Consider the following 19551-nt stretch of genomic DNA (forward strand, 5'->3'; position numbering starts at 1 on the left):
CCAACCGTTTCTAGGGAGTATGATATTTTCAGGGTTGTAATATTTTTGTTCTATTTAGCTCACCTTATTGTTCTCCTCTCTACTTCCTTCTTACTTTCACATGGACTCATATCAGCTAATTCATGAAAAGGTAATCAATATACGGCCAAGTTGTTGTCTTGTTCCCTGACCTCACATAAGGAAGGTTTCTAATCTGGCGAATAGACAAATCTCAATGATTTTTGCTTTCTTCTTCCTTTTTTTTTTTTGGAGGGGGCGGGCGGAGAAGGGGTTCAGGCCTAAGACAAGAAGCTAGTTCAAACAGTTTTTAATCACCTTTCTCCCTCAACCCAGACTATGTTGTATAAGTAAAATCTGACAAGAGTTTGGTTTGATAAATTCGGTGGAAATGTTCGAGTCTCTGGCTACACATGTAATGATTAGAATTTGTGTTGTCTGTTCAGACACTGACATTTACAGATGAAAGATATACATAGCACCTATATAGTTTTTTATTTTTATTTTTATTTTTTGGATGAATCTTGATCCCTCTCCATCCCACCCCACCCTGACCCCAAGAGTTTATTTTTATAAAAGGGAATATTTTAAGCCTCAGTTTTGAGGGTGTGTTAGGTAATAAATAAAAACCAATTGGCTGCTAGTCACTTATTTCCAGGACCATCTTTAAACACAATATTTTCAAAAAATATGAAATGGTTGTGAATTGCTTTTTCCCCACTCTGTCATGCCAATTTATCAAAAACAAACGAATATCATGCATGTTGCTTTTTTTTTTTTTCAGTTCCTCTGTGAAAAAACGCATATATACCTGCTATGAGAGTTCTCAGCAGAATCCATAGCAGTTGTGCTTTTAACATGTCAATTTTTAAAATCTGTCAGAAAGGAAAGGTAACATTCAGTCTTGTCATCAGCACTGCTGGGAAATGAGATCATGGGACTTCTAGCACTGGTTTGACATGAACTCTGTGACCAACAGATGCGTGGTCCTCGTTTGTACGGTATATACACCGGCCCGCGGTAATAGATCCTACAACCCTCACTTGAAGAAAGGGAAGAGCCCAGTTTTTGTACCATAGAAATCTATCGTACCCTATATATTATTATTTTTAATCTTCTTGATAGTTCTAGCAAGGTGCAGACTCTCTTACTAGATTGGAGTGTTTCTTACTGTCTTTCAAATTAGAGTCAGAGCGAAGCAAGATCATTGCAACAATAGAAAACATCTTTTTTTTTTTTTTTTTTCTGGTGAGAGGCTTTTGCTTCAGGACCACCATGTCAACTGCTATTTTTAGGTTCAAACAGAAAACATGTAAAGAGCACTACTGTCGTCTAAGCAATAAGTCCTAATGCCACTGTAGTTACTGGAGCAGCATCGATCAAAGGCATCATGGTGACCCCGAGCACTAATCTTCTCTCTTTCCCTCAGGTTTGCTGGCAGCTGTGTCTCAGAAAAAGCTGTCTTCAGCAAGGCAGAAGCAGGTAAGAGAAATAGCATTAGAAGTCTATGTCCCATCCTGAGTTGTCATCGGGGGGTGGTTCGTCACTGTCCTCAGGGAAACTGTCAAAATTGCTTGTGTCTGTGGGTGATGCAACCTAGAAATGAGAGAATGAACAGTAACAAGGTGTCTGAATTTTTATCAAGATCCCATGATAGATTTTAAAATAGCATGCTTTATTCATTCCCTAATCAAATGGCTGTGTTGTTTCTTTTATTTTTGCTTTTTGAGTGTCTACTGGGTAACAGGTTTTGTGCTTGGTGTAATGGGAGTCACAGTGGTGAGTACAAATAAATATGGTTCTTGCCCTCATGGAGTTTTTACTCTAGTAAGAAATATATTGTGTGACTGTATATTGTGTGATTATAATTATAGATTTTTGTGATTGTTTGTTGTACATTATGGTCAGTGCTATAAAGAGAAAAGGTGCCATGAGAGTATTAGTGTCGTCATGGAAAGCCTCTTTGAAAAAGTACTCTTTTAAATCTACGAATCACTGAGTTCGATAAAGAGGGAATGGCACATGCAAAGGCCCTGAGGTCAGAGAGCGCTCCATGCTGAAGTAACCAAGAGAGGCCAACTTGGCTGCTAAGAGAGAAGGGAAATGGGATGAGAAATAGGTAAAAGGGGAGGAGTCCGGTTATATAGAGCCTTGTAGGCCATCTTAAGGATTTTATATATTTATTCCATGTAGAATAATGAGCCATTTCCAAACTCAAGCAAAGCTCTTGCAAATTTACTGGGCACAGTTCAATCTGTAGAGCATTGGTAAAAGTGTGAAGAAGCACACTTATTTTCCCTCATATTCTAATATTTAAAACCATTTACAGATAAAAATGTACCCATTTAATATTACCACTACATAAATGGAGACCCATGATAAATTTAGTTTGGGATAGTTTAGGCTTAATATTTACTCAAGTTTCTCATTCTACTCTAGTTCTAAAAACACAACTTCATGAATGCAATTAGCGTTTGTAATGTGAGACATGGTAATGCCATTTTCCTTCTGTTTGTGAATAAACATAAACGTTAGCATGGAAATGAATCTTTAGAAGTAGGGAAATGTTTCTGTATAAAGAGAATCTCGAGTTAGTCCAAGAAGAAGGACATACATAATTGAAGGGGCTCAGGAACACAAATCAGCCCTCTCCCCTTAGTTAAGATGCAGCACTGAATAAAAACTATAAATGTGATCAACTAAAATCTATTTCAACTTAATATAAACACCTTAGTCTCCCTAGTGGACTGGCTATTTAACAAAAGAGAGTTTGAGAATTTTTTTTCCTCCCCTACAGTCTGATAAAAGAAGAAAAGAACATAGTTGTGTCTGATAGTGCCTCAAAGTAATATGGGGGCAGTATTTCATCTTTTTATGGCTGGGTTCTATTCCATTGTATATATGTAAACATCTTCTTTATCCAATCATCCATTGAAAGACACTTAGATTGTTTCCTTTCCTGGGCTATTGTGAATAATGCTACAATAAATATAGGAGTACAAATACCTTTATGAATTCAGTGTTTTAAAAATTCTGGGGGTAGATATCCAGAAGAGGGATTGCTAGGTATTATAATTGGTCTAGTTGTAATTTTTTTAGGAACCTCCATACTGTTTTCTATAGAGGCTGCACCAATTTACATTCCCACCAGCAATGCACCAGGGTTCTCTTTTCTCCACTTTCGCTCCAACACTTTTTATTTCTTGTCTTGTTGATAATAGCCATTCTAACAGCTGTGAGGTGGTATCTCATTGAGGTTTTGATTTGCGTCTCCCTCATAGCTAGTGAAGTTCAGTATCTCTTGATGTACCTGTTGGCCATCTGGATGTCTTCCTGCGAAAGGGTCTGTTCAGGTCCTTTGCCTATTTTTTAATTGGTTAGGATTTTTTGTTGTTGAGTTGGACGAGTTCTTTATGTTTTTGGATATAAGAACCTTATCAAAGGTAATATTTGCAAATATCTTCCCCCATTTAATTGGTTGCCTTTTTTGTTGATGGTTCCTTTTGCTGTGCAGAAATTTTTAATTTTATGTAGTCCCATTCATTTATTTTCACTTTTACTTCCCTTGATTTTGGGGTGAAGTTCACAAAAAACCCTTTGAGACCCAGATCCATAGTTTAGAACCTATGTTTTCTTCTATGTATTTTATTGTTTTAGGTTTTATACTAAAATCTTTAACCGATTTGGAATGAACTTTTGTATATGGTGTAAGATAATAGTCTAGTTTCAGTCTTTTGCATGTGGCTTTCCAATTTTCCAAACAGCGTTTATTGAAGAGGCTTTCTTCATTCTATGTTTTTGGACACTTTATGGGAAATTAGTTGCCCATATATGTGTGGCTTTGTTTCTGGGCTCTCAATTCTCTTCCATTTTTGTGTGTCTATTTTTCTGCCAGTACCATATTGTTTTGAATATTGTGGCTTTGTAATATAGTTTGAAGACAGGAACAAGGGAGGAGGAACTATGTGGGGGCATAAATGAAACATATTGGCCAGGAATCCATAGCTGTTGAAAATTGTCGCTGGTCCGCTGACCATACCCTACCAGAAACCAGAGGGTAAAGGAATGCTTTGATGTGGCTCTTATGGGTTAGACTATTGTAGACAGAGCAAGATAGAGAGTAAACAGGATTCATAAATAAAAAATAACACACATGGTCCTAACTCACCCCAGTATACTCACATAATACACTATATACTGAACACACGTGAAGAAATTTAAAGTATACAGGTTTCTAGTAATAATTCATGAATATGACGAATTCATTAAAGTTGTTGATTAATGTATTCTTATTCTTGGTTAATGATGTATAGAGTTTATAATGAAAAAAAAAACCACACACCTGGTTGCTGGAGATTCATTATACTCTTCTGTGTATGCCAATATATATTTAACACTTGCCATACTAAAAGTCAGCTTTTATTCACAAATAAACTTAAATGAGAATGAATAGTCAAAAAAGGTAATGTTAAAATACATATATAATAACCATATCCCAGCTCATCTGTTTTTAAGCTTGAGTTTTAGATGTAATTATTTTAATGTGGTACTTCTGTTATCTTTCCCGTTTTATCTTATCAGATGAAATAATAGATTTTTGATGACGGACAAATGCCTTCGTGTGGACAAACACAGACAAACTGGAAGGTCTACTTACACTTGGTATTATAGGAGGTGTCAAGGTGCCTTTTCTTAAGCCTTCCCAATTAAAGCCCTCAAACCATCTAGGAAAGGAAAAAAAAGTAAGAGTTAAAAGCATTTTACCTCAGTTAAAACCTTCTCCATGCAACATATATGATGGCCATGACTGACGGAAGGAAAGTGGTTAGGGAAACATCTTCAAGGTGACAACAATGTTTTCCATCTAATTATTTTGTGGAAAGCATCTTTCAAGAAATTGAAATGTCAACTCTTTAAACACCAATTAAAAAGCAACTCCTTTTGATTCTCGTAAATTCCATCATAATGTCTGCATGACCTTGTTCCTACACTATCATTATAACTTTAAAAATGTCATAACATGTTTGGCCCTGTGTCTTACTGAATATTTTATTTTAAGCAGGCAGAATCAGGCATGAAAAGTCCGGACAGAACATTATCTTCCCATCTTTGCCACTGATTCGTTAGGGAGCCTCAGTTAATTAACCTTTCTCATCTCATTTTCCTCTTTTTTTCTTTTTTAATACAGTGAAGATATTTTGTGGACAGTTTTTCTGAGACAATGTGGACCAAATAACTCAAAGCGTTTTTTATTTGTTAGATTGGTTGTTGTTTTGTGTGTGTGTTGTTTTTTTTCTTTTGTCTTTTTGAAAGAGTTCTCCATTAGCAAATGCTTACACCAAACTCTTAGCAGACCTTTTAGATATTCACAGATATTTCAGTATACACAGTAAGATACTCTGGTAAGGATATGAATTTCCTGTAAGTGTTACAGAAACAGATGAATAGAAAAAAACAGTTTTGTCTTAGGTTAGTTCTAGAACATCCATCAACATGCGTAAGGTCTGATATTTAAGATCCTCTTTTTTCAAAGACTATATTTTGTACTTGTTTTTCTTTTTCTTATTATCTAATCAGGAACTGGTTGGAAAAATATTTTAATATTTTGGTTTTAATCTAGGAAATATGGGCATGATATGGTGAAAGACTTTTTTTTTTTTTTTTTTAGTGTTTTGGTAGGAAATGGAATCCTTGAATTAAAATATACATTTCCTCTGGCTAAGTTAGACAACCACTACATTAAAAAACAAGACAAAACAAAACAAAAAAAAAAACAGACTGGGGAAGTACTTGTCAGGTTTTCTAAACTCTCAAACTTCAATTACAAGGAGAGAATACTTACTTGTGCTTTTGAATGTCTTTCACTCCATTTTTCAAATTCCCTAATCTTTCTGATGGATTGTCCCTAAAAAATAAAAAAATAATTGATAAGAAATCTTTTTTTCTCCCCCCACATTACCGGCTTTTCAAAAATAATGTGGTTGAAATGCTTACCTGCATAGTTTTTTAATTAAATTAGCAGCATTTTTGGCAATCTTCTTTGGAAATTCTATCATGTCAATCCCTCTCAATATGATGTTATAGGTTTTCATAGGATCTGGGCCTGAGAAAGGTGGGCTGCAAGAATGGGAGACATAAAAAGAGATACTTTTATTTATTTTCTAAATAAGAAAACATAAATTGTTATAACTTCATAAAGGACATCAATTCTTATTTTTATTTTGGGGCTTACATTGGGAAGATAATAGAAACCTTTCTCAGTAAGCCACTTAGCAAGACCACAAATGTGTCAAGTTTGACTACTGTTCCTCTCATTTCTCTGTGACTGGAATAGATGTGAACTGAATCTAAACCTAAAACTGCAGATAAATTATTCTTTCTGGAGTCAGACTGAATACTTGAACAGAACCAGTAACTAAGAAAGGAATTGGTGTGTGTAGACGGGGGCTCTGGTTGTGAGAGGGGTAGAGAATGGGTCCTGTTGGGACCCTTCTGATTATTAATGTTAAGTGGGGCTAGCTACCCTGAAGAACAGAATAAGCAAGGTTAGAAGGAAGGGAGCAAGGAGGGGAATTTAGCCTCCTTCACTAGGATTTGTTGCCTTAGAAGACATCTCACCAGATGATTTATTTTACTTGTTCTCAATTCTTTGTGTTCAGGAGGTTACATGGCTCATAGAAAGCTCTACCATGTTCTCTGAAATCATGTCGTTATTGCCAATCTACCTTTATTTGCCCTGGTACACTTTATTGGCATATCTGTGGGAGATGGCCTGCACCTTAGTTCCTCTACCATTCTGTAGTGGTTAACTGGTCTCTATATTAACATGCCTTGCTTTTTTAAGATCCATCTATTATTTCCAAATTTTAATCCAATCAGAAGTCATCAGATATGACAGGCAGGACCATATCACTTTGGGGCCATCCTCATAGTCCAAGGTAATACCTAGTAACCATTCACACCCAGATAAATACCCAGAAGTGTAATTGCTGCATCATAGAGTAGTTGTATTTTTTTATCTTTATTGTTGAAAGTTATACAGATGTACTCTTTTTTTACCATTGAACCCTTCTAGACCACCCCTACCTTCACCACACTATTGTCTGTGTCCATGGGTTATGCATATAACTTATTTGGTTAATCTCTTCCCACCCACCCCTGCCTTCCCTCTGAGATTCATCAGTCTGTCCCATGTTTCTATGTCTCTGAATCTATTTTGTTCATCAGATTCCACATATGAGTGCATTCATGTGATAGTGATATTTCTTTGACTGGCTTATTTCACTTAGCATAATACTCTCTAGGTCCCTCCATGCTGTCTCAAAGGGTAAGAGATTATTAATTTTTTACTGCTGCATAATATTCCATGGTATAAATGTACCAGTTTTTTTATCCATTCATCTACTGATGGGCACTTGGGCGGTTTCCAGATCTTAGCTATTATAAATTATACTGCTATGAACATAGGGGTACATACATTCTTTCTGACTGACATGTCAGGTTTTTTAGGATATATTCCTAGAAGTGGGGTCACTGGGTCAAATGGAAGTTCCATATTTAGTTTTTTTTTGAGGAAATTCCATACTGTTTTCCATAATGGCTGCACCAATCTACATTCTCACCAGCAGTGTACTGGGGTTTCCTTTTCTCCATATCCTCGCCAGCACTTGTCATTTGTTGATGGTAGCCATTCTGACATATGTGAGGTGATTCCTCGTTGTCATTTTGATTTGCATCTCTCGTATGATTAGTGACTTGGAGCATTTTTTTTCATATGTCTCTTGGCCTTCTGTATGTCCATTTTAGAGAAGTGTCTATTTAGATTCTTTGGCCATTTTAAAATTGGATTGTTTGTTTTCCTTTAGTTAAGTTGTATGAGTTCATTACATATTTTGGATAGTAACACCTTATTAGATGTATCATTGCCAAATATGTTCTTCCATACAGTAGGCTCTTTTTTCATTTTGTTGATGGTTTCCTTTTACTGTGCAGAAGCTTTTTACTTTGATGTAGTCCCATTTGTTTTTCTCCTCTGTTTCCCTTGCTTTAGGACCGTGGTCGGCAAACTACGGCTCGTGAGCCACATGTGGCTCTTTGGCCCCTTGAGTGTGGCTCTTCTACAAAATACCACAGTCTGGGCGAGTCTATTTTGAAGACATGGCATTAGAAGAAGTTTAAGTTTAAAAAACTTGGCTCTCAAAAGAAATTTCAATCGTTGTACTGTTGATATTTGGCTCTGTTGGTTAATGAGTTTGCCGAACACTGGCCTAGAAAATGTATTAGGAACCATATTGCTATGAGAGCTGTCTGGGATTTTGCTGCCTGTTTTGTTCTAAGATTTTTATGGTTTCTTGACTTAGATTTAAGTCCTTTAACCATTTTGAGTTTATTTTTGTGTACGGTGTAAGTTGGTGGTCTAGTTTTACTTTTTTGCATGTATCTGTCCAATTTTCCCAACACCATTTATTAAAGAGACTATCTTGACTCCAATGTATGCTCTTGCCTCCATTGTCAAATATTAATTGAGTATAATGATTTGGGTTGATTTCTGGGTTCTCTGTTCCATTCCATTGGTTATATGCCTGTTCTTGTGCCAGTACCAGGCTATTTTGTTTATAGTGGTTTTGTAGTATTGTGAACCCTCTTTGTTCTTCTGAAGATTGCTGTGGCTTTCTGGGGTCTTTTTTTGGTTCCATATAAAATTTTGGAGTATTTGTTCTAGATCTTTGAAATATGCTGATGGTATTTTAATAGGGATTGCATTGGGTAGTGTGGACATTTTAATGATGTTGATTTTTACCAATCCATGAACACTGTATATTCTTCCATTTGTTTATGTCTTTCTCTATCTCTTTTTCAACATCCTGTAGTTTTTCAAGTACAGGTGTTTATCACCTTGGTTAAGTTTACTCCTAAGTGTCTTAATATTTTTTGTTGCAATGGTAAATGGGATTTTTTTAGTTTCTTTTTCTGAGAATTCATTTTTGGTGTATAAAAATGCCATCACTTTGGGGTGTTAATTTTGTATCCTGCTACAGTGCTGAATTCATTTATTAAATCTAGTAGTTTTTTGGTGGAGTCTTTAGTGTTTTCTATGTACAACATCATGTCATCTGTGAATAATGAGAGTTTTACTTCCTCCTTTCCAGTTTGGATGCCTTTATTTCTTCTTCTTCTTTTCTGATTACTGTGGCTAGGACTTCTAGTACTATGTTGAATAAGAGTGGTGAAAGCAGACATCCCTGTATTATTCCTGTTCTTAGAGGAAATGGTTTTAGGTTTTTCCTATTGAGTATGATATTGGCTGTAGGTTTGTCACATATGGCCTTTATTATGTTGAGATATGATCTCTCTGTTCCACTTTGCTGAGAGTTTTTATCCAAAATGGGTTTTGAATTTTGTTGAATGCTTTTTCTGTGTCTATTGATCCGATCATGTGATTTTTGTCTTTCAATTTGTTTATCTGATATATCATGTTTATTGATTTGTGAATACTATACTAGCCCTGCACCCCTGGAATAAATCCCACTTGATCATAGTGTATTATCAAATCAGTTCTGGCAATATATTAAAAAGATAATATTTTATTGAGGATTTTAGTATCTATGTTCATCAGGGATATTGGCCTGTAAGTCTCTTTCTTTGTAGTGTCTTTATCTGGTTTTGAAATTAGGATAATGCTGGCCTCATAAATTTTTTTATGATAATAAGTACTTATGGTAATAAATTAAGTTCAGCTTTGGCCATCCCACACAGATTGCTTTATTTTTATTATTGCTTTCCTATCCCATAATTCCTATGACCCTGTGGTTATTTAGAAAAGTGCTTTTTAATTTTTTAAGTGTGTAGACTTTTTAATTTCACTATATGATAGTTAATAGAGTTTTCTTTTATTGATGATATAATTGGTTTTTATAGCAATTCAAAGAACACCAGAAAGGTTATTTATCCACCCATATACATGTATATTAAATTCAACCTCTCTATCGTCAAAATCTTATATGTATTTATGCATCTACTTAATTTGTCACATATTTAAGTTTACCTTTCTGTCAATAGCAAAAATTAAATTATCTGTGACCTAACCTAATTTTCTTTAAAATCAACTTAGAAGTTTCAAGAGCAATAATTTAAAGTGCCTACAAATAAAATTAAAAGCACAGCATAATTATTCCTGGAAATGATAGGAAGCACTCCATAAATCCTAATGGCTACTATGTTCTAGACACTCTTCTAAGTGCTTCATACATTCATTGAATCCTAAGAGCAATGAGGCTAAAGGTCTTTAGTCTTCCTCTCATATTTACTGTAGTGACTGAATTATCTTAACTAATTTTTTTTCACATCCTATTTCATGCTCATCCATTTCTTTCCACTGTCCCTATCTTATTCTGGGCTCTCAGCTTCCTAGATCTAAATTATTGAAATGGTATTCAAATTAGCCTCCCCATCCATCTTCCAATTTGCCCTAAATATTTCTGCTAGCTGTTTTTCCTTAAATATGACAATGTATGCCACTCCTTTGTCAGAAAATACTCAATGATTCCCTCTCTGGATGGAGTTCAAGTATAGCAATTATGATCCTTGAAAGGTGACTAATTGATTTCCCATCATTTTTTAAAATATGAACCATCTTCCTGAATTTTCTCTCTACTGTTTCTATATTTGTCATGTCTCACTTCCAGGAATGCCCATTTCCATTGCTTGCTCTCTGTATTCTTACTCTAAGGCCCAGCTGCAATCTTTTCTTCTTTAAAACCAGCCTTCTGAACTCTATAGATTATAATGATCCTATTACTCATTTTCCTGAGTGCATGGCTTGGTGGTGCTTTTCTTTTCCTCAAGAAGTTTATAGTCTGTTTTATATCTGCTAGTATCCATAGTACCCTTTTTAGTTGTTTATGACTATAGCATTATTACATAAAAACCTGCAAAGCATTCAAATTTCATTTAGATAAAACAACTGTTAACAGGTTTTTTTTATTTATGTAAATAGTTGACCCTGGATAGTTTTTATATGACTATAACTTACCTTTCTGTATTACTGGCTAAATGACTAAGCTCAAAGATCTTACAGAAAGATACTAGATCATCCCATATTCACATACGTATAAAGAATTAGCAATAATGAGACTAACAATTGATACTGAGTTTGTTACCCTCATCAGACTCACTTGAAACTTTCCTCTGTGAGCATAATGAATTGAAGTACAATAGTACCAGAATCAATAAAGAAAAAAATTATATAAAAAAAGAAGATATGTTGAAAAGCACTTTAAGATGGTCTAATGAGAGTGACAAAGGCAGGCATGTGTAGCTGTTTTCTGATCTATTTTCACCAGCAGTTCTCTATCAATGTCCATACCTGCCAGTCAGAAGTTCATACATTAGAATTCCCAGTGACCAGTAGTCGGCTGAAATGTCATGGCCTTTGTTCAGGATGATCTCTGGGGCTACATACTCTGGAGTCCCACAAAAAGTCCATGTTTTCTTTCCAAATCCTATTTTCTTTGCAAAGCCAAAATCCACCTTACAGAGAGAAAAACAAGGTATCTTAAGCCCTTTTTGATTAAGTTTAAAAACAAGAAATCACTTTGATGAAGGACGCTGATGACAATAATAAAAAAGAAATAAAAACAGATGCATGGTATAGTCCTGTCTTCTAAAAGGAGTCATCTATATTTCAAACAAAGCCTGCCTGATCAAACTTGGTTTCAATGGGGTAAGTTGAAATCTGAGTAGAGGATAAAATTCACATCATTAAAAGTAAAGGAAAATTTTCTTTCTAGAAATACTTCCCATTTTTCTCTTGTTTATGCCAATGGCTATTGAGGTATAAATAAATAATTTCTCATTTACTCAACATTTTTAAAAAGACTAGTTGGACCTACTTGACATATTTTCCAGCATATACGTGATTTCTGCTGGATTTAATGAAATTGAGAATTCATTTAATATTAATTCAGAAGACACTTTACTGTTGAAGAAGCTAATAACAAAGTTATGGGACCAATGACTGCTCTTGGTAAACACAGATATAAAAATAAAGATGTTTCTTTTATTTTTCTAAAAACCGTTTGAAGGAAACTTAAATGCAAAAAATCTATTTTTTTCTAAACAATTTGGTTGAGAATACAAATAATTAATTGCCATTTATTTGATTTCTTTGAAAATCTTATGCTGAATAAAAAGTTTCAAAGTTAAAATATTGAAACAGGTACAGACAAGAAAGCCTTCAAAAGTCATACATTTAAAAACATATAAATAAATCAGGACTTACCTTCTACAACAGGTCTTTATAGTTCTTGACTACATTTTAAAAAATATTATTACTACTGCTATTGTTATTAACATGGTCTGGAAATTGTCTGCAAAGCCCATTTTTTCCATTTGCATTATTCTCAAATCTAAAATATTAACACGATTAATAATTTTCCATAATATAAAACCCCATTTACTTTGGATGCAGAAAGCCAGCTAGAAAAAACTTCTAGCTCTTCTGGGTATAGAAAAACATGCCAGTAAGCATGAGTCCATGTCAGCGTGTTTTGCCAGGATGTTATTAATTCAAACCTAGCCAATTTAATTTCTCATAACTTTAAAGAATAGTTACTTGAAAATAGTAACACTAAAATCTGCTTTTAAGAAAAGTTATGATACATAAAATGAAAAATGAGATTTTATGTTAGCAAATGAACACAGCTTTATAAACCAATATTTTAAAACTGCAGGGCAGAGAATGTGGGAAGTACACTGACCAGTTTGGCGTAACCTCGGTGATCCAGGATGAGATTCTCTGGCTTGAGGTCCCTGTAGATGATTCCTTTGGAATGCAGATAGGCAAAAGCTTCTACCACACATGCTGTGTAAAATCTGGTTGTAGAATCTTCAAATGAACCTCTGAGATACAGAATATGGGAAGAAAAGTATATGAGAAATTCATTTTTTTCATAAGATTTTATTTCTCATTTCACTATATTCCTGTACCAAAATTTGACCCCAGAGACCAAATCCTACTGGCCAAATGTCATCTGATTGCCACTGCATTGGGTTTTCAAAGGCATTTAAAGATTAAGTCAAGGAATTCTTTGCCCTTATAAATAGGATAGTTTAATCTAACTTCCTGAAAACATTGAAGAAGAGTTCAGACATACCACATTTCATGTACTTGGTGGTTTTCTCCCAGTGGCCCACTACCATCCAAAAAGGTCCAATAACAGTGGTGGGCAGGAGAGACAAATCTTATTTTAGAGCTTGTCTAGCAACAGGTGTTTTTCAAAGGCGAGTTTTAGAGTTTAGTCATATTTATTCATACAGGGATTCTAAATAATATAGATAAGATTCTTGAGAATGTGCTCAGAAGTTAATATTTTCAAGGACCACTTTGGAAATGATTTGTGAGGCTTCTGATACAATCATATCACGAGCGAGTATTCTTCTGTGTTTGCAACTGATGTCAGCAAGACAAACAATACCTGTTTCTACAACTGCTGCCTTCTTATGAGGAAGACAACATGGGGCTCATGCCGAAGATAATTAGAAGGAAAAAGGTAATTGGATGGGAGAGTTTATTAGTAAACTTGGTTATGATGTTGAGCAGGAAAGCTCTCCTTGTCTCTGCTTCTCTCGTGTATTTATTTAATGAAATAATAATAAAGGGGAAAACCTTGGCATCTAAGGTTAACTCCTAGGTTCCAGGCCAGAACCTTAGACTTTAACTATTTTTTAGTGGAATTCCTTAAAAAGATCCACTATGATTTTTTCCTCTTTTCCCAGCAGTAAACACAATTTAATCATTTCATGATAATTCCAGAACATTAGTGTGAACGTCAGCTCTTGAGGTGGCTCAGATGTAAGTTGAGGCTAGACTCAGAGGCAGTTTTAGGTGGTGAGCAACAAGAGGAGCCCCAGATTGTGCTTTCACAAGCGTCACTGAGGCCAGTTTGCATTTTGATGACATTTGCTTCGTTTTCAATACTGAGAAGTAATGTCTAACACAATAAATCAGTGAATCCAAGGCTAACGCAGCCACCATCAGGTCATTTTAAAAAAAAATAAGCATAGTCTTTTAGAAAGGTATTCTTCATTTCAACCCCTAACATCCCCTGAGTTGTCACTTAAATAATTAGCTCTTCCCCAAAGAAATCTTTCTTTTGAAATACAATTGGAGGCATGATGCTATCTTTTCTTAAGAACTAGAATGTTAACTATGATTACTAAGATTTTAGTGTCTCTCTTCAACAATATCTGAACAACTGTGAATTATGAGGACAATAAAAAGTTTAGAAAGAATTGCATCTATATTAGGAAATGAATAACATACTTTATGCTGCGACTGTCTTCTGAGTTGGAGCTATCTTTGCCAAGTTAACGTTATGTAATCCTGTGTATTGGGAAAGGGGTTAAAGTAGTGCCTTTAAGGTCCTTTCTTCTTTGTGCTTAATTATGTGGGTTCGTTTATCGAGCAGTATGTTCCTTTCAACTGAAGAGATTACTTGCACTAAATAGTAAGCATCTATAATAGATCATTACTAATCTATATAATACATAATAGAACATTAGCACAGAGCTTTAACTAGTTGAGTGCTGTATATGGCTTCAATTCTCCTCAATGGAGAGCATTACAAAGCAAAAGCAAAGCCCAAGCAAAACAAAACAAAGCATACATGAAATAGAGCCTTGCCCTATTTTACATTAGTTTTAATAAGAAAATTGATTACTTTCTTGTATCGGCACTGTCTAAATATAGTTTGGGTGGGCCTTTTGAAAAGCTTACAAATTCTTGATCACTCTTAGGAAAGATGATTTCTGGAGCTGTGACTTTAGGCAACATATGTTTTTCTTACTACTCAGTTGTGAATGGAACCAAATGGACAAATGCATTGTTAATGTTGCAAGCGGAGTATAAACCCTTATGTGAGGGATCAATTTCTCATGGAAGCTCTACTGAAAGGTATTCATATTTATATTCTGAATAAGCTGATCATTAGCAGGAAGATGAAAACAAATCTTAAAATAACTCAAAAGTTGTCAGAGAAGGCTCTATGTTAGGAATATGGAATCTAAAGCAAGAATGCTGAGCTCAAATCTGGGTTTCACTTACTGGGCAACTAACTGTACCTTTCGGGGTCTCGGTGTTTCCTCTGCAACATTAGGCTCATAATAGACACTACCTCATTGGTATCATGAGCATAACAGACACTACCTCATTGGGTATCATGAGCATACAAGCATCGATGCATATATTTAAAATAAGTACCCGGCATACCACTAATACTCAATATATAATAGCCATTAAAATTGAGCACCAAAAAATCTCTTCTTTAGCCATTGTCTTAATGAAGGAAAATTGACTGATACAGGACAGGTCTAAAGTCTTTGGGAGATGAAAATGGGTCGTTTACAACACCAATGATCACTGTTTTGAGTGTTGGCTGCTTCTGGCTACAAGGGCTAACTCACAAAAGTCGGCTTTGAAGAGTCTAATGCTAATGTCCGTTCTTTTTCACTTTTTCTATGCTTCTCCCAAATGTATGGAGAAATTACCCTTTTATTGCCTGCCAATCAAAACTCTCCCTTTTTTTTCATCAGGAAGTGAAATGACCACAAATCATTTGAGCCTTCAGTTCTTGGTGGCCCTGTTGATTGTTTCACGATTTCTCTTCTACTGAGGCATTTGGAAGGTTTCTAGAAAGCTGGTTTTGGTTCATTGAACAGATCTATATTGAGAATCTCTATATTGAGAATCTCCCACGTATAAATACATTTGTAACTGATTTAAAAATCAAATGAAAACCTTGTCTCAAATATGTTTCCATGTTATATGACAAATCAACAATATGTGGACACAAAATATTTATCAGCAACATGGTTTCATCACTAAATTTTGATGTAGGCAATTTGAGAATTTTAAAATACTCCCTTAGAAAGCAGCCACAAAGCATTATATTAGGGTGACTCAAAATGAAAAATTGCTATTGGGATTGGAAATGACAATATAAATTTGAGCTAAAACAGAAATGACAACTTGTTTTATCAACACTTAGAAAGTGGCTTAAAGAAATAAATCACTGCCTCATAGCTTTTTGAAACGATAAATTATGCTTTGACTATTGTGTCATTTTAATTAAAACAAGTAAGGAGTAGGTTCTTATACCTTTTAGAGAATGGGCTGCTATTTTAGCTAGGTGGCAGTATACAACAACGATTCTACCTAGAGAATTAGATGGTTATGTATACATATTGATAGAGACATATTAAAATTTAACCATAATGTGCAATCTAACTGTCATAAACTGAGTCTAGAAATGGCTGAACATAACAGACAAAGCGTCTCTCACCCAAAGATAAATTTCCTCCTTTCACTGACTGGTAACAACATCATTAATGAGTGTATAAACATGAAGTGTCTCACAACCTGTGCAGGTTTCTTGCCGCTTGTAGTTTTGGGGTTGGGGGTAAATTCTTATAAAAATAGACTCATTTCCTTGAAGTACTTTCAATTGGTACCATCTATTATTAGATCATCGGAGATGGAATATAAATAATCACCCTCCATAGGGCTTCGGTCAAGAGAGGGAGTAGGGAAATGCTGTGCTCACTTCTTCCCATGACCACATAAAAATTACAACTAAATTATACAACCACCTGAAGTCTAGCTGAACACAAACCCCATAACTAAGGATACAAAGAGGAAGCCATGACAAGACCGGGGGTGGCAGAGACCAGGAAAGAGCAGGTCCCATATCCAGGTGAGGCAGTGAAGAACCAGGAGGGATATCTTGGCTGTGGAGGTCTCCTCTGAGGAGGTTAGGAGCCCAGCCCCATACCCAGCTCCCCACCCGGGACACCAGTGTCAGAAAGAGGAGTCCCCATAACATACGCTATGAAAACGAGTGGTAATTGCATTCCGAGTGAGACTGAGGACGGCTGGAGTCCCAGGGGCTGAGCATGGATTTGCTCACTCACAAACTCACTAGCTTTGGGCTTCAGTGCAGAGGTAGCAGCCCAAATAGTGACAGGCACATATGGGTAGGAACTGAATTAACTGGCTTCAGGGTGAGGACTGGAGGAGCAAGGATTGGGGCAGCTGTCTCAGGAGACTGAAGTGCTGGTAGGCACAGGCAAGTGCCAAGTCTGCATTACCCTGGATTACATCCTTCTCCCCACCCTGATGCCTCCCTGAGACTCTGCCACAGCCAACTCACTTGTCCGGCTGAACCTCTTCCAGCGGCTCCCCCACACAAGTGGCCTGTTTCAGCTCAGGCTGCAGACTTTCCTAAAATCTCCCAAAGGCCCACAAACCCCAAACAAGCAGCAGCCAAACTCTATGTGCCCTTTATTTCTTGCTACGTGCTCTCAAACCTGGCACAAGAGGTGACCAGTCCCACTTTGCATTTTAACTCCCATCAGGTGGCTCCAAGGCTGGCATAAGCTGCGGCCACTGTGGGCCTAAAGCGTAGCTTCAACTAAGTGGCCATAAACCCAGCACAATGGATGGCTGGCCTCTGCCCACATTGGGGTGCCCACCAAAGGGTGGTAAGCCTGGTTCTAGTGGCAACCAGCCTCGGTTCACAGCATAGCTTTCCCCAAGTGCCTCCAAGCCGAGCACTAGCAGCAACCAACCGTAGACCGCTTTGCAGCTGCCACTGGGAGGCCTCACGCTGGGCACAAACAGCAGCTGACTTTGGCCTGCACTGGAGAACCTCCAGAACCACTACCCCTGGTGGCCAGCTTCAGAACACACCAGAGCACCACCTAACCAGCTCCACAAATGACAAACCCAAAGTGTAGACCAGGCTGGCATCGGAGCCTCCCTCAGACAACTCTTGCTCCCTGGGGTCAGCTCCTGCACCACAGCCTGTCCTCGGCAGTAATGGCCAGTCTCACAGTCAGCCTGAGAATCAGTTCCCCAGTGATACGCCAATCACAATCAAAACCACTACAATAGGAGCGTGCACACGCAAAGGACACACCTGGGATACCAGGCTCAGGTGACCAGGGAGATTGCACCCATGGGACCCCACAGGACACTGACGACAAGGTCACTCTGCCAAGACCAGGAGATGAAGCAAATCTGCCTACTATCGTACTGTATAGAAACAAACACAGGCAGTCAGCCAAAACGGGAGACAAAGAAAAATGTTCCAAATGAAAGATTGGGACAAAACTCCAAAAACAACAACCACCACAAAAATCAACCAAAAGATATGGAGACAGACAATCTACCAGATACAGAGTTCAAAACACTGGTGATAAGGATGCTTAATGAAATTAGGGGAAGGACAGAGTTTAAAAAATATTTTGAGTGACCTCTGGGACAACATCAAGGATACCTCCATTCACATCATAAGAGTATCAGAAGGAAAAGATAGAGTTCTAGGGATTGAAACCCTCTTTGAAGAAATAGACAAAAGTCCAGGAAGTGCAGAGTACGAAACAAGATGAACCCAAAGAGGCTCACACCAACAAGCAATGTTAAAGGGACTTATTTAAGAAGAAAAGGTAAAAAATGTGAATTTTTAAAATTGGAGAAAATACCTCACCAACAAAGGAAAACACTGAAAGCAGTTGGATCGACCAACTAGAAACCAACTATAAAGGTTAAAATACAAAAGTAGGAAGATCTTGTGTAACTACAACAATAAATTGAGGGATGCACACAAAAGCACCCACAAAAAAGAAATGATGAAAACATTAACATGGAGGCAATGAGTAAAAGTTGTAGTGATTTTAGAATGTGTTTGAACTTAAGCCACCATCAACTTAAAATGGACTGAGATAAACATAGGTTGGTATATATGAAACTCATGGTATACACAACCCCAAATCTATATAAGATATTTAGGAAATAAAAAGAAAGGAATCCAGACATAACACTAGAAAGTTATCGACATACAGGAGAAAAGAGCAAGAGAATAAGGAAGGAACAGAGAAGAACTACAAAAATAATTAATTTAAATGTAAATGGACTAAATGCTTCAATTGAAAGACATAGGGTTTAAATGGTTGGATTTAAAAAATAAGTCCCATACATAGGCTGCCTACATGAGACCCACTTCAGATCAAAAGATACACAGAGACTGAAAGTAAAGGGATAAAAAACATATTTCATACAAATGGAAAAAAGAAGTTGCCAATTCCTTAAGCATTATGGAACAAAGGTGAATAAAATATAGTTTGTACTGACCTATTCCATACAATAGAACAGAATTTGTGGAGAGCAATGTCACAAACTAGAAGATAAACAAAGATAGCTAATACAAGAGTAAACAGGGAAATAACTGCAACAATTAATATTTTAGTGCTATAGTTTATATCTCAAATATAAGAAAATAAGTCTTCAAATTTTTATTTCTTGATAACAAATAAAAACTGCTCTATGTTCCTTTTCTATGCTGATGAGAAGAGTGAGAGGAGGGTGTCTGTTGCTATTGGAGACTTCCTTAGTGAAATCCCCAAGCCTCAGAGGTACTACCATATCAGTAAAGAATAAGGTCACACAAGGCTCTCTTAAAATAAACCCAAATCATTTCTTTTATGCTTTCAGAATAG

General features: G+C 36.3%; 1 protein-coding gene across 2 annotated transcripts in view; it reads right to left on the reverse strand.

The window, feature by feature from the left end:
- Nucleotides 1-562: 562 nt before the first annotated feature.
- Nucleotides 563-19551, reverse strand: part of PRKG1 (protein kinase cGMP-dependent 1) — a 1119499-nt gene continuing 1100510 nt past the window's right edge. For both annotated transcript variants that reach the window (XM_008152952.3, XM_008152951.3), the window contains exons 13-18: nt 12756-12897; nt 11363-11526; nt 5992-6114; nt 5840-5902; nt 4655-4721; nt 563-1593 (exon numbers count right to left, since the gene is read on the reverse strand). In XM_008152952.3, the coding sequence (XP_008151174.1) occupies nt 1495-1593; nt 4655-4721; nt 5840-5902; nt 5992-6114; nt 11363-11526; nt 12756-12897 (658 nt within the window). In that variant the 3' untranslated portion in view covers nt 563-1494. The remainder of the gene's footprint in view (nt 1594-4654; nt 4722-5839; nt 5903-5991; nt 6115-11362; nt 11527-12755; nt 12898-19551) is intronic.

Source organism: Eptesicus fuscus, chromosome 17 (genome assembly GCF_027574615.1).
Source record: "Eptesicus fuscus isolate TK198812 chromosome 17, DD_ASM_mEF_20220401, whole genome shotgun sequence".
NCBI lineage: Eukaryota > Metazoa > Chordata > Mammalia > Chiroptera > Vespertilionidae > Eptesicus > Eptesicus fuscus.